Source organism: Euphorbia lathyris, chromosome 2, assembly GCF_963576675.1.
Source record: "Euphorbia lathyris chromosome 2, ddEupLath1.1, whole genome shotgun sequence".
NCBI lineage: Eukaryota > Viridiplantae > Streptophyta > Magnoliopsida > Malpighiales > Euphorbiaceae > Euphorbia > Euphorbia lathyris.
In genome coordinates, this window is record NC_088911.1 from 29,725,047 (window position 1) to 29,740,169 (window position 15,123).

The 15,123-nt window shown below is 33.4% G+C and overlaps 2 protein-coding genes and 1 long non-coding RNA gene across 4 annotated transcripts; 1 reads left to right on the forward strand and 2 right to left on the reverse strand.

Moving 5' to 3' along the window:
• Window positions 1-2,705: 2,705 nt before the first annotated feature.
• LOC136220429 (GDSL esterase/lipase At4g01130) lies at window positions 2,706-5,586 on the forward strand. The gene is made up of 5 exons (XM_066008247.1): window positions 2,706-2,952; window positions 4,189-4,407; window positions 4,492-4,652; window positions 4,794-5,064; window positions 5,199-5,586. Exons 1-5 carry the CDS (start codon window positions 2,706-2,708, stop codon window positions 5,465-5,467), a joined length of 1,167 nt encoding a protein of 388 aa, XP_065864319.1. The 3' UTR covers window positions 5,468-5,586.
• A 1,973-nt stretch (window positions 5,587-7,559) lies between these two features.
• Window positions 7,560-8,849, reverse strand: LOC136220492 (uncharacterized). The gene has a single exon (XM_066008310.1). It carries the CDS (start codon window positions 8,630-8,632, stop codon window positions 7,721-7,723), a length of 912 nt encoding a protein of 303 aa, XP_065864382.1. The 5' UTR covers window positions 8,633-8,849; the 3' UTR covers window positions 7,560-7,720.
• Window positions 8,850-11,790: 2,941 nt separating this feature from the next.
• Window positions 11,791-15,107, reverse strand: LOC136217598 (uncharacterized). Of its 2 annotated transcripts, XR_010683504.1 has the most exons (6): window positions 14,811-15,107; window positions 13,784-14,324; window positions 13,508-13,674; window positions 13,300-13,430; window positions 12,464-13,225; window positions 11,791-12,211 (listed from the first exon to the last, which is right to left on the reverse strand). It is a non-coding gene; the product is annotated as an uncharacterized lncRNA (long non-coding RNA). The 2 variants fall into 2 exon arrangements; XR_010683503.1 differs by having other exon boundaries at window positions 12,464-13,430.
• Window positions 15,108-15,123: the final 16 nt, after the last annotated feature.

Consider the following 15,123-nt stretch of genomic DNA (forward strand, 5'->3'; position numbering starts at 1 on the left):
TAATCTTTCAGGTGACTTGGTTGTTTTCTATCTCTTGTAGACTTCCTTACATCTTGTGCCTTATCTACTGATTTTGAACCTGTACTCTCTTCATTTGGAACCTCCAAAACTGCTTTAAGAAGTGTTTGTTGGCTTTCTTGATCACTTTCAAATATGACCTCTTCTATGTGATTTCTTTGAGCACCATAATAAGTTGATACCTCATAAAAAACAACATCCCGAAAAGTAGTAAACTTCCTTGTTTCAAGATCCATGCACCTCCATCCTTTCATATATGAATCATAACAAATAAAGATACACTTCTTTGCTTTTGGGTCAAGTTTGCTCCAGATAGATTGTGGAATGTGAACGTAGCAAACTGAACCAAAGACCCGAAAATAATTTACATTTGGTCTTACATTATATATAATCTCAAATGGAGATTTTGAAGTACCTGGCCATGGAGGTAGGTGATTTGTTACATGACACGCGCATTGTAAAGCTTCGGCCCAAAGCTCTCGAAGAAGATTCTTGTCATGTAACCATGCACGACTTACAGAAGCAAGATGAGCTAGTTTCTTTGAGAGACGCTATTCTGTTGAGGTGTATGTGGATATGTCATTTGCCTTAAGATATGCCATTTTTCTCATAGTACTGGAAGAAATAAGTTGACATGAATTCACCTCCATTGTCACTTCATAAAAATCTAATTTTCTTCCCAAACTATTTTTCTACCACATTTTTGAACTCCACAAACGTCGATAGTGCTTCACTCTTCTCTTTTAAGAACTTCACCCAAGTATTGTATACCTTGAGTAATCGTCTACTAACACCATGACATAACGATTTCCACTATAGCTTGGTGTTTTTATAGTCCCCATCAGATCAGTATGAATAAGCTCAAAATGGTAGTTCGCGATTTGATGAACTCTTAAAAGGAAGACGATGTGAATTTCCATATTGACAACCTTGACAGACCATATCTTCATGAATATTTTGTAGGTGGTATCACGTCAAGCAATTCCTTAAGGAGATTTGTTGTAGCAACTTATATCCTACATGGCCCAAACGAGCATAACACACCACTGCATTGTCTGTTTGGTTTGTCTTCTTCTTCTTCTATGCTTCTCCTATGGATATAACAAAGAGAAAGCCTTTCTTTTCACCAAAGAAAACAACATCAACTCCAATATCTTTAATATTTTCAAGAATTTCCACACCATTTGGGCCAAATAAAACATGATATACATCATTCAATCAAATATTTGCATTATCAGCACCAATCTTCACAATACCTTCTTAGACCACTGAATGTGTTGATTTCTTAGCTGTAACAACAACTCTTTCTCCATTATGTTGACGCAACTCAGAGAATAGTGAATCATTTCCGGTTATGTGATGTGAGCAACCATAATTGATGATCCATTCGGTATAATTTGCTGCAATTTCACTTAATTTTTTAGTAGTATTTTCTCTCCCTTCAATTACTTCATTTGTGAAGCATTACTCGCAATTGGGTTGGTCATCTTCTTCTTCATCACAAGTGTGCTTTAGAGAGCTTCACGCGAACATTTCTCTTAATATGCCCAAGCTTTCCCACATCTGTAACACTTAAAAGGTTTGTTACTTTGTGGGTTGTATTCATTTCCTTTCTTCTCATTTGTGCTGCCTTCAGAGAACTCTCCTTTGTAAAAAGAACATCATCACGTTTTGGATGGAGATTCTTAGCCATTTGTTTAGCTGAGGCCTCCTAGTTAGAGAGCAAGCTCTCTAATTCTTCAACCAATGGTTGTTTCTCCCATCCTTAAATGGATGTAACAAATGGCGTGTATTCCTTCTTTAAGCATCAAACGAGAAATCGTCGCAGCGGAGCATCACTAATTTTTTTCTTCAGCATCTAGCTCTGAAATTTCAGCACATATATTTTTGAGACGAAGGACATATTCTGAAATTCACATACCTTCCTACTTCAACATAGCCAATTCATTTTTTAAGAACTGTAATTTTGCTGTATCTTTCTTAGAAAATATTCTCTCAAGAATATCCCAACTAACATTATAAACATGATCAATAAAGTCCATGCTGATTGATGTTCGTAGAGAAAATAATGTCTTACCACACATGGTCTTCCACTTCCTCTGTAGCTCAGCATTCTCAGGAGTATCAGTTGAAATTTCATCAGCACCTGAAACACGATCCCAGAGATCTTGACCTTGGAGAAATTCTTACATACACATTCTCCAATACTTATAGTTTATTCCTACAAGTTTCTCCGTGTCATTTTGCATATTAGAATTGCTTCCTCCAACACTTTCCATTTTGAGATTCAAACTTCTCCAACAAGATCAACTTAATAGACAAAAAGAACGAACAAAAGAAAGAACCTCAGTGAGGCTCTGATATCATAATACAAAAAGAGATGAAAGTGAAAAAAGACTTCTTATTATTATTCAAACGTTAAAAAGACTACAAGAGGCTACTCAAATTTATAGAAAAGAATAAAACACAATACTCCTAAAAATACTCAATTACTTAACATAAAAATCTACATAATAAAAAAAACTACAGAGGTAGTTAAATAGACTTATTCAAATCTAATCCAAAGAAATAGCATCTAACAAATTAGATAAATTAAAATTGAAGAGGATAACTCAAAAAAAGACGGGCGTTTGTCAGCACATGCCTTCTTTTGTTTGTACTCTGTCTTCTTTTGCTTGTACAGAAAAATGTCTGTCTCTTTACCAAAATCGTTTAGTTTCGTAGCAATGATGACGATGATGATGATGACAATGTTAAGTGGAGTAAGTAATTCAAAGTGTGAATTTGAGGGAATTTTCAACTTCGGTGACTCAAATTCCGACACAGGTGGGTTTTGGGCAGCATTTCCGGCACAATCTGCTCCTTTTGGCATGACTTACTTCAATAAACCTACTGGTCGGGCTTCCGATGGCAGACTCTTTCTTGATTTCTTAGGTGATTATCCTCAGTCATCCTTTTTTATTTGGTATTAAGTTTAATTCAAACTGTTATTTTCAAAAGTTCATTCACTTGAGTTAATCTTTATAATATGAATATGATGTCTTATTAAACTACTGTCCTTTTATTAATTGATCAACCTAACTTTACTTATTTAGAATAAATTCTCAAATAATTTGAATTTTGATCACTTAGAAACACATAATTAAGGATAAACTTGAAATTTACTCCAAATTCGGAAGTATAAATATACTAAAACTTAATCGTTAATGTTTCCAGCTTATAGAAATTTTAAATTTAAGTAACATTGCATGGGGAAATTTGAATCTAGATAACATAACCTATTGGGTTTGTAAATGGGTCGAGTCGCTCAGGAGTTGTTCGGTATTTGACTCGATAAAAGTTCTATTGTATTCGATATGATTTATAAATAAGCGGAGCTTGAGCACGGTGAAACTTGGCTTGAAAGCTCGCGAGCATGCTCAATTATAACTTATAAGTTCATGAACAATCTCGATTATAATGTTTATAAATACACTTGTGAGCAAATTTGGTTCATTATTATTTGAATAATAATAATTTCATAGGTTTCAAAATTATGTAGTTTTGTATTAATTTTTTTTTTAAAGGGACATAATTCATAAGTTGTTCGTGAGTGAAATTTATGAACAGAATTAATAAGCTGCTCGCAAGTAAAGCTCGTGAACAAGTTTGCCAGCAATTCACAAACAAAAAGTTGAGGTCGAACTCGTCAGTTTTCTGATGAACCGAGTATGAGCAGATCTAGTCAGCTCTATTTCATCCCTACTTGGGTCCAAAAGTGAAAGCAGTGAGAACGGTGACCCCTGTATTTTCATTCTTGGGGGTATTGATTGCATCCTCATCGGATGAAAGGCTGGGCATTTTTCATCCGCCTTAGTCCACAGAAAATGGTGTCGTTTGATAAAATAATAATAATTAATCCAAACGCGTATGAAAAGTAATATTCACGTGGACTCTGATGACCAAATTGAATTTACACATTCACCATTAGATCTAGAATGATTAAAATCTTAGGCTGGAGGTTCAAACCATTAGTTTGCACTCCAAAAAGATGCAACATTTTATTAGTTCTTACGCCAGGAATATAACTGTATTTCATTCGAAAATATTGGAAGCAAATTTAAACCTTATCCGTAATATAAATTAATCGTTTTTAATTTTAAATAATTTAGATTTGTGTGCACTTGGCAGCTCAAGCTCTGGGATTTCCATTTCTAAGTCCATACCTGCAAGCAATTGGATCTGATTACAGACATGGAGTTAACTATGCAACATTAGCATCAACTGTTCTGCTACCAAATACTTCCCTATTTGTTACGGGAATCAGCCCATTTCCCCTTGCAATTCAAATCAATCAAATGAAGAATTTCAAAGTTAAGGTCCATAAATTTCACTCTACCAATCCAAATGGTAATACTCTTAACACTATTCTTAAATGAACAACCATTTTATAAACTACTTATATGCCTGCCTTGTTTGTTGCCCAATCATCAGGATGGGGTACTCATCTTCCTTCACCTCATATTTTTGCAAAATCAATCTACACATTTTACATTGGTCAGAATGATTTCACTTCCAATTTAGAAGCTATCGGTTTAACCGGTGTCCAAAAGTATCTGCCTCGAGTAGTTGCACAAATTGCTGCTTCTATAAAAGTGAGTACTAATGGATCCAAGATTCACTGAAAGGGGTACTCGAGCCCTCTGGATCCGTCACTACATTCAGATAACATAATTGATAAAACCCAGTTCAAGATTATGTTTTTTTTTGTTAAGGCTGATGGATGAAATTTGTAGGAGTTATATGGGTTAGGAGGTCGTACATTTCTGGTGCTGAATCTTGCACCAGTTGGGTGTTATCCAGCATTGTTGGAAGGGCTTTCTCACAAAAGTTCAGACATAGATTCCTTTGGCTGCCTAATTTCTTACAACAAAGCAGTATTAGGCTACAATAAAATGTTGAAGCAAGCTATAATAAAAGCTAGACTTTTACTTCCTCTTGCTTCCCTTATCTATGTGGATACTCATGCTGTTATGCTTCATCTCTTTCAACATCCATCTTCTCATGGTATGTAATGGGTAAATTATACCGATTGCCTCTGAATTTTGCTCTTACTTTCATTATGGTCCTTTAACTTTAAAATCAAACACTATCGCGCCTGAATTGTCTATGGTATAATGTGATTTACTTTGTGGGAGCAGGGCTGAAACATGGTCCTAAAGCATGTTGTGGAGAAGGAGGAGGTGTTCATAATTATAATCCTAAGGTTTACTGTGGAAATACGAAGATAATTAATGGAAGAAAAGTAAGAGCTATAGCCTGTGATGATCCTTACAATTACGTAAGTTGGGATGGAATCCATGCTACTGAAGCCGCAAATAAGATTATTGCATTGGCTATTCTCAATGGCTCTTTTTCCGATCCTCCATTTTCCTTTTATAAACACTGTCATCTCCACCCTATTCATTGATGTATGTATATATTATGTTCTAACTGTAATCAACAATGTAATTTTTGGAATTTTTTGTTTTGAGGTCATCAACGGTTATTTTGAGGTGTTAATTGAACTTTCTTGATTATAAGGTTAGAAAGTATAAAGTTGCGTAACTTTTATGTTATGTTTTGAAGCTTAGTGAAAATGAGTAAAATTCAATAACAATGGGTACATCCTATTTTAAATTCATTAGGATTTAATATCAATAATATTGATTGAGTTTGACTTTATTGGTAGGGTTTCTAGTTGCTTCAACTGTGTTTCATGTTTAGTGTTTAATTTGTATGATTTGTTTGGTTTGTTGTTTGATATTTCTAATAGTTAGTATATATAGTTGATTTCTCTTTCAAAACAGCTCATTTTTACTTTTTATTGTTTGAAACAAACTAGTAAAAATGAGCTACAAAGAAGTAGAACCAAATAGATACTCATTGCTCGTTTTGACTCTTCTTTTCATAACTTATTTTTGTTTTTTTCACTTTAAACTTTGGAGTAGAATTGTTTGGTTAGAATTGAGATGTAAATACTTTCTTATAGCTATTTTGGAAGAAAATATATATTTGGTTCAGTTGTTTATATTTGCTATTTATTGTTGTTAGTTGTTTGATGTTGCTCGTGGACGTTAGATAATTTTCTTTCTGTAATAGTTATAAACAATTGTTATTCTATTGTTTGTAAAGAAAAAACAAAAAAGAGAATCAAATAGACATGAAATCAGCTAACTCAACAAAAAAACATTAAATAGCTAATAACAATAAACAATAAATATGTATGGCGAAACAAAACATGTTTTTTTAAGACTTTGATTGGATGATGAACTTTGAAGGATAAAAACGAGAGACTTTATACTAGGCTAAGAGAGTTTCATGTCAAATGGAATGCGTCCTATGCACTTATTGACATGGGTATATACACATGTTAATAAGTGTATATGTGAGGTTCCATTTGACATGGAAATCTCCTAAGAAATTCCTAGGAAGGGAAGGGGTTTGCAATTATATTTGATATAATTGGAGATCCATGTTGTAAGGACACTACTAGTTAGTAGTGTTTTCGAGTTCCGTATCGATATCCATTTTCGTTTAAAAGCTATTTCGTTTATAAATAACATTTCTAGTTTTCATAACCGTTTTTTATATCCATACCGTGTGAGTCCAACATAGTTAGAGACAATTTCTACTCAAATCAAGCTTATATTAAGAATTGCAATTATTGAGTTGCAGGTGAGCATTGTCTTATATTTCAAGCCAATGAATGTCACATAGGCCAACTTGTTGTATGTACTAACATTCATATTAAATTCATCGGGATTTAAAACCAATAGTATTAATTGAGTTTGACTTAATTGATAAGGATTTCTAATTGCTTTAACTATGTTTGGTGTTCAATTTGTATAACTTGTTTGGTTCAGTTACCGTTATCTGTGTTACTAATAATTAATGAATTTAGTTGATTTTCCCTTTTTAATCTTCATCAAACACTTTATATCTACAATTTGTAATACATCACAAAAAATGAGCTACAAAAAGTAGAACATAGTACTCATTTGGTACTCTTTTTCATAACTTATTTTTGTTTTTTCACTTCAAACAGTAGAATAGAAATGTTCGGCTAGATTTGAGATATAAACTTATAGTTATTTTAGAAGGAAATAATCAGTGTGATTCCGTTGTTTATATCTACTATTTTTTGTTGTTAGTTATTCGTTGTTTGTTGTTACCGGTCGATGTTAGCTAATTTTCCTTCCGAAATAGCTATAAAGAATTGTTTTTCAATTTTGATCAAACACGTCTATCATATCCTTTGCATGAAAAACAAAAAGGAGAACCAAACAGACACAAAATCAGCTAACTACTACTAGCTACTAACAATAACAATAAACAATAAATATGCACAATTGAACCGGGCATGTTCTTCCCTTAGGCTTTGATTGGATGAAAGGTTTAGAGGGGTTAAGAATGGAAACATTTACTAGAGGGTCAAGCCCTTTATCCAATCAAAACCTTAGTGCATGCAGAAAAATCTGATAATATCTCAAACTGATTAATCTGATTTACTACCAAAAGAATGAATGCCACAATTATTTGAGCAAAAATAGAAATAAAAGTTAGTGAATTCTGTTGTATATCATTCCCTAAACATCACTGGTCAAACATTGAATTTCTTCACTTGTAAAATAACAATAAGAACTGAAGATGAATTAAGGAACAAATATATTCATTGCAAGTTTCAAATATTCTCATCATGTTCTAAAACAGGCTGAGTTCTGACCATTGAAGCACAAGGCATTTTACTAGCACCAACCCAAGTTGTATCAAAAGCCTCCCCTTTTTCAGATTCACCTTCCATTTTTCTAATTTTGTTTTGCCGAATCAATTGATAAATTGACACCAATATCATCACCACAAGAATTACTCCTACACAACAACTTACAATCACTATAATCGATTTTCTCCTTTTACTAATTCTTTTCTTTTTCCTACTTCCTACCTCTTCTTCATCCGGAACCACCACAGAAAAATGGCCATTACTTCCCGACGAACACTTATTTCCGTCGCCAATATTGCTCAATTGAATCAACCCCCCCTCCCCAAATTTCACACATTTTAACCCAGAAAAGTTCCCATCTTTTGGGGTAATTTCTGAAAACTGAACCAGAATTTGATGATTGATGACATTTAACTTCGTGTCATTGCCTAAAACGCTTAAATTCGTTGCATCATATGCCATAAATCCAATAACAGGAGCAGCTAAAGAATAACCAGGAACATTGTAAAATTGATCAGACAATTTTCCTAAATCCTGATATACAATTACGAACCTCTTCGCAAATGGAAATGGAAGAACCCCAGGTGGAATATAGAAAGAAGAGAAATTGGTTCCTTTTGCCCAGAAAGTAGCACTTCGTAATCTGATAACGGTGACTTGTATGCCGGAGAAATTCGTCGGCAGAGAAACATTCAATAAAGTCCCTGTAACAGACTTTTCTGTGAGGGTTTTGGCAGCGAAATCGCGAAATGTGGCATCTAAAGATGAAGAATTATTGTAAATTGATGAGGCATGGACAATAATTGTAAACAATAAAAAAATAATGGTGTTGATCAGAAAGTGCAAATTGTCTTTACACCCCATCAAGAACATCAGGATTCACATTGTTGTAATTAGATCATTATTAATTAGTGATCTAATTAACTAAGCAATGATTATAATTAAGCACATAAAGAATGGGTGTAAAGCATGTATTTGATAAGAAATCATACAAATTAGGAAGATAATTGAGCAGTTGAGTGTATGGAAAATGGTTTAGGTATAGAAGCCTAGGAAGAAGAGGCAAGGCAATAGTTATTTGGGAGCCATGTTAGACTGGCACCCAAAAGGGAGATGTACTTTTGAGTTGTTATTTTAATTTAATTATATATCTCCTTTTTCTCTTTCTAAGATTTTTTTTTTAATATTATGTGGCATATAGTTTCATACAGAGGAATAATAAAATAAATAAAATAAAAATTCAGTTGGAAATGGATGTAGGGATTAAAATGTGGAAGATGATGCGTGCATAGCTGAAAATTTTGGTAATTACTGAGTCAATGGAGGGGAAAGTCAAAATATTTGAGATCCAGTCAACTTTTTGGTCCGTCCAAATGGGTTTAGTTTAGAGGAAATTACACCAAACCTCAACTATCAATTTAATTTTACAATTAATACAGGTTTGTTTTTTAATTTTATCAATAAACTAATTTGTTCTAATTATTTTTTCAAAAACTAATAGTTTATTGTACTTTTGTCAAGCTGGTTGGTTAAACGTGGTTCAAATAATGTTTAAATTTTTATTAAAAAAAGTAATGTTTAAATTAATTTATTTTTTATACTGAATTTAATATTAAATAATTAAAACTCTCATAAATTCATAGTTTCACTATTTTTTTTCTTTATAGTTCTCTTCTTCTTTCTGCCAATTTTACTTTGCTTCTAAAAACGGTCTTCCTTTTATTCTTTTACTTCCCATCTAATTATTTGAGATGCAGGAAATATTTTCGGTTCTTCATACTCCCCTTTATTCAGTGGTTATTCATGTTCTACTCTAGAACATCAAAGAGCAAATATACAGTAAACTTATTGTTCCAACTGTAATTGATCTTGTATCTAGAACTGAATTCATATCTTGAAGGAAAAACGTTAGAAGCATGAAACACATAAAAAAGAATCTAACTCAAAATCTTAACATTCCTACAAAGTTTATGCGGGTACGAGAAGGATAATTTATTCTCACACGTTAAGATTCACTTCTTCCTATTTCCATTGCATTAAAAAGAATTCTACAGAAAATTGAATTTCATAAAAGCAAAAAGACAGAAAACCTATGAATTGCAACATCTTATTTGCTTATATGAATGCAAAATTTAAATAGTAGTTTGTAAAAAAGACAAGAATAAAAAAACAAGAATGGAAAATAAAAAACACAGCAAAAGAAAGAGAAAGTGAAAGTTGCAATTAATTGAATACGTGAATATTAAAAACCAATATTTTTTATTTTTACCAAAAGACACTACTCCACCTAAATCTAGGGACGTGGCTAAATTTAAGAAATGTGCCTTTGAGTGACAAGTACAATATGCTTTTACTTATCTTTGCCAATTTAAAATGCAATTTAACACTCATAACATATTTGTATATATTTATATCATATGCGACTTCTATGTAACTTACCCTTTAGTTTAGGGCTTTACCTACATAACTCCGGTTATGGCCGGCTAAAGAATTGAAACAAACAAAAATAAAAGGTTGGGGATTTAAGGTTCAATTGATTTCTTATGAAAACTAATAAGGATCAAATTGGACTTATTTTAAAAAAAATTGCATACCGTTGTAAAATATTATAAATTTAACCCTATTTTTTTAAAGTAAAATTGATTTTAGCTGTACGTTATCGAAAAATTGAAAAAACTCGTTTGATTGTTATTTAACTGTCACATTAGATCATCAAAATAAGTTTATCGATAAATAGAAACAGTTTCGTACATTTTTTTTTATTAGTTATTTGTAACTATATTAGTAACACAATAAACAATTTAGCTACTTTGAAAAAAATTTGTGATTAGTTTATATGTGGCGGAATTTTTTTTTTTTTTTTTTTTTTTGAAGATATATGTGGGAGACTTAGTTGTTAGCATTTTAGCCGATTTTTTTTATAACTTTGTTAGTAACATATTAAATATCTTAGGTATAATTGATGGAATATCAAATGTGACAGTTAAATAATAGTAAAATAAGTTTTTCCAAATTTTCGATAATGCATTGCTAAAATTGATATTGCTTGGAAATGTTATGTTAAATTTTGACTATTTTATGCGTTAAGGGTAAATTTGCACTTCACCAAAAATGTTAAGGTCAAATTTAAAGTTATTTTCCCAATCCTATTAGAACACGAAACAAGGCATAATAGGCGCACAATAGCAAGGGAAGTAACTGGGACAAGAAGGATACCATTTACGGGAGGTGGTTCTGAAACACTCATTCCTACAGTCAGTCATTTGAAGGGCGAGGATTAATGTGGAATGGAAGAAGAGCTGTGACAACAAATTCCCTATAAGTAGAAAGGGAAGAGAGGATTAGGATGCAGAAGGCAAAGAAGTAAAAATGTGAAAACTTTGTGAATAGTTATGGTAGTTAGATGATTGGATGTAATAGTTAATGTGCGTTTTTTTTATCATGCGTACTATTTTGACTAATTGGATATTATGGAATATTTTGAATTTTTTGTGGGTACTTTATGAATATTTTGGGGTTATGGAATTACAGTTTGGTGTTTTATGGATTTACAGTTTCGTCTATCAACATAAAGGTGTTAGAAGTATTATAAGTAATTGGATATGAATAGATAAAGTGGGTTTATTGGTGGTTTGGAATTATAGGTCTGAATTGTTGTTATTACATGTTATGGTATTGGTATTACAAGTCCTATTTAATGTTTTGGAATTACAGGTCCCAATTGTTAATGGTTTGGAATTACTGGTCATATTTACAGGTCCTATTTAAAGGTCTGAATTGTTATAGTTATAAGTTCTTAGTATTACATGTCCTATTTGTAGGTCTAAATTGTTGGTATTTAAGGTTCTTCTTGTTGGAATTACAGGTCCTATTTACAAGTCTAAATTACAGGTCTGAATGAATTACAAGTATTAATTACAAGACACAAACAACATAATACAATATTATGTTAATTATAGATAATCACATTTCACATCTTAAACAAATATATCGTATTAATACCACTGAAACATCACAATACAATAGTTCATTACAGGTTAACACCAAAATTTATTGGATTACACATTACATGAACACATGTTCACCAAAATACCATTAACTTAGTCCCCTAGGATATCACCGTAGCATTAACTTAATCCCCTAAGATACCAAAGTGCATGTTCATCCAATACCAAAATAAACAGATTTCACTTCATGAAGAATATGAGGAGGATCACATGCCATGTGATGATACGCAATACGATTAACATAAAGAACATCCGTGCTTTGGGTTTCATTTTAAGAACATTATACGTCTTTCCCTGAGAGACATTCTTCACACCCTTCGTTCTTTTCTTACCCTGAGTCGTGAAATGTGTTTTCACGAACCGTGAAGGTCTCTTTGCTCGCATCTCTTTAAGCGGCTTTCCACCTCGTCCCCTTAATTTGTGTTATTTAAGCTCATCCTAAATGCTAATAGACAATACAAAAACAACATTTTAAGCAATGAAAAAAACACAAGATACATAAAATCACAACTTTGGCTTGCCACCTTCTAAGCTATGGGTTTGCTACAAGCCGCAATACTAGAAAGCACAACTACGACATCTTCTGTATCATCACTCAGATTCATAATTTCATCATCCTTTGAAAACATAATAAACGAAAACAGTTTAAGTCATATATTTTTCAAGTAAATATTAGTAAAGAGTTTAAGTCATATACCTATATAAGAGTCATTTCTTCAAGCTTTTCTTCCACCCGTTCTCATTCAAGCTTCTCTTCTACCCAGTTTCCTTCAATCTTATCTTCCCTTCGGTTCTCTACTTCATTCTCTTCAATCTTCTCATGCCCCCAGTCCTTTACTTCATTCTCTTCAATCTTTTCTTCCCCATGGTCCTCTATAACATTCTCTTCATTTGGCTTTCCCATCACCTTTTTAATCATCTCTGCCATAGCTCTCTTATGCTCCTCCCTCAACAATCTCATCTCCCTCATATGCTCCTCCCTCAACTCTGCCATTTGTCTCATATACGCCTCACTCATCTCCCTCATCTTTCTCATTAACTCCACAGTCACTTCTGCCTTCAACTTCACAAAATGACTCTACATCCTTGCCATTTTCTCTTCTTCATTATTTGCTTCTTCACCCGCCCTAACATCTTCATTCTTCTTAGACTTCTTCTCTCTTATACTCTTCTCCTCCTCATCTTCTGCATCTTCATATCCTTCGACTTCTGGAACCTCATCTCCTCCGCATCCTTCTATCTCCTCCTCGGCCTCTCCCTCCTCCTCTTCATCCCTCTCCTTAGCCTCTCGCACCCCTTCCTCTCCTTCTCCCTGCCCCTCCTCAATCTCCTTATAATAATCGAATAGTACCTCAAGATCTATAGCAACCCCGTCTATATAATCCTTTCATGACTTATACCATTTGCACGCTTCTTCAATTGGCTCAACAACAAGTGCATCTTTTGGCACGTCGGATCACTGAAAAACACAAAACCGAAAACAAAAAATCGATAAACGCAAAATAGATAAACATCAGATACCATATTACTTACATTAAAAATGTCTGATGCTTCTTTAAAAGTTGGATTATAGAAGTTATCTATATACTTAGACGAGGGAGCACGCTTTTTTCTTTCCTCATATAGAATTTACGAGGCGCAATCCATACCTCAAGTATCCACACCTATAAAACATGTCAATTCAATTCAAATGCAACAGAAATCTAACATCAAGTAGATCAAATAAATATATGAAGCATACCTGAAAGGCTTGCGCTAGACCAACTAGCTGATATAGAATGACCTTATCAATCTTACCCTTGTTGAACGCCTCAAATTTCTCCTTTCCGCTCTTAGTAGACACAGCCCATTGCAACGTCTTATATGTCTCCCCCAAGCAAACACACCCCATGGAAACTCATTAAACACCTTCAAAAATCAGTGAGGCCGATGATATTAGGATCAAACGAATGATTAGGATCGATGGTGAAAACGAGCCTAATTATAAGATACAACATAGCCATGAAGACTGCATTACCATTTTCTTCAAGGCTCCAATCTTTGCTTTCGAAGGTAGCTTATATTTGTTTGTGTGTTAAGACCCGACTGTAAGATACAACATAGCCATGAAGACTGCATTACCATTTTCTTAATTAGTATGCCTTCTTTAAGTTACTCACTCGCTTCATAATTGGTGTCGGATCACCAAATCTCAACCCGGTTATGAGACCTAATTCAAAATCACCAAATTTCAATTTAATTCCTTTGACGTTAAACCACATATCCCTATGCTTTGGATTTGGTGGAGCAATCTCTCAAATAATGATCTCATGGTATAGAGGATTCGATAACGTGCACACCTCCATATCCACCAAATGCCCAAAACAAGGTTTTCTAAACATCTCCATTTGCTATTTAGTTAATTTAGTCTTCACCATCTTCATCACATCCCAATCACCCTTCACTGTGATTGATATCTTTGTGTTCAAGCTATAAGGATACTTGAACTTGATGCCTTTCTTACTATTATCAACTGACACTCTCTTCCTCTTCTTTGAATCAACCTTAGATGGATCAAGCTTCAATAAAATGTAGCTTAGTTTAGGCAAATAATGCTAAAAAACTGCTTCACAGATTACATGGTTACTTTGTGGTTGTTCAGAACCGCGAAGCATTTTCCTTCGCTATTGCTCAAAACCGCGAATCAGGAGCGAAACTACGAAGTCGCAAATCACTATAGCTTCACAGTTTTGAACAACTACGAAGGGAAATAAAACTTCGTAAGTATGCGTTTCCTTCGCAGTTTTGGCTCAGCCGTAATGATTTTGCTTCGTAGTTTGACCAAAACCGCGAAGGAAACTCATATTTGCGAAGTAATTTTCTGGACAAAATTAACTCTTCACTATCATTTCCAACTATTTTTAAGTCCCATTTCGCAGAATATAGCTATAAACTAAACGAAAAAACACAATTATACTCTAAACTATAAACCAAGATTGCAAAAACATAAAAAATGAGAACACAAAATCGTAAACCAAATGAAATTGCAAAAATACAATACATACTTATCTTATTGTCGTTTCTTGTCATTGAAATCGAAGAGAAAAAACATAGAAAAAAGTAAACGAAAAAATTGAAAGCACTTCGAATTCGCACAAAGCCAAACACTTCAAGTTCACAGGTAAAGAGAGGAAGAAAGAAGAAAAATTATCCGAGTGCTAGTGGATAGTGTAACTCAAATATAGATTGGGGTACAAAGGATCGAAATCCTAAAGTTTGGGCGGCAATCGATATTCGAGAGGAAGAAAGCGCGCCTCAAACGTGGATTGTAGATACGGAATCAACCAATGAGAAGTCTTAAAAGATCCACGTGTCATT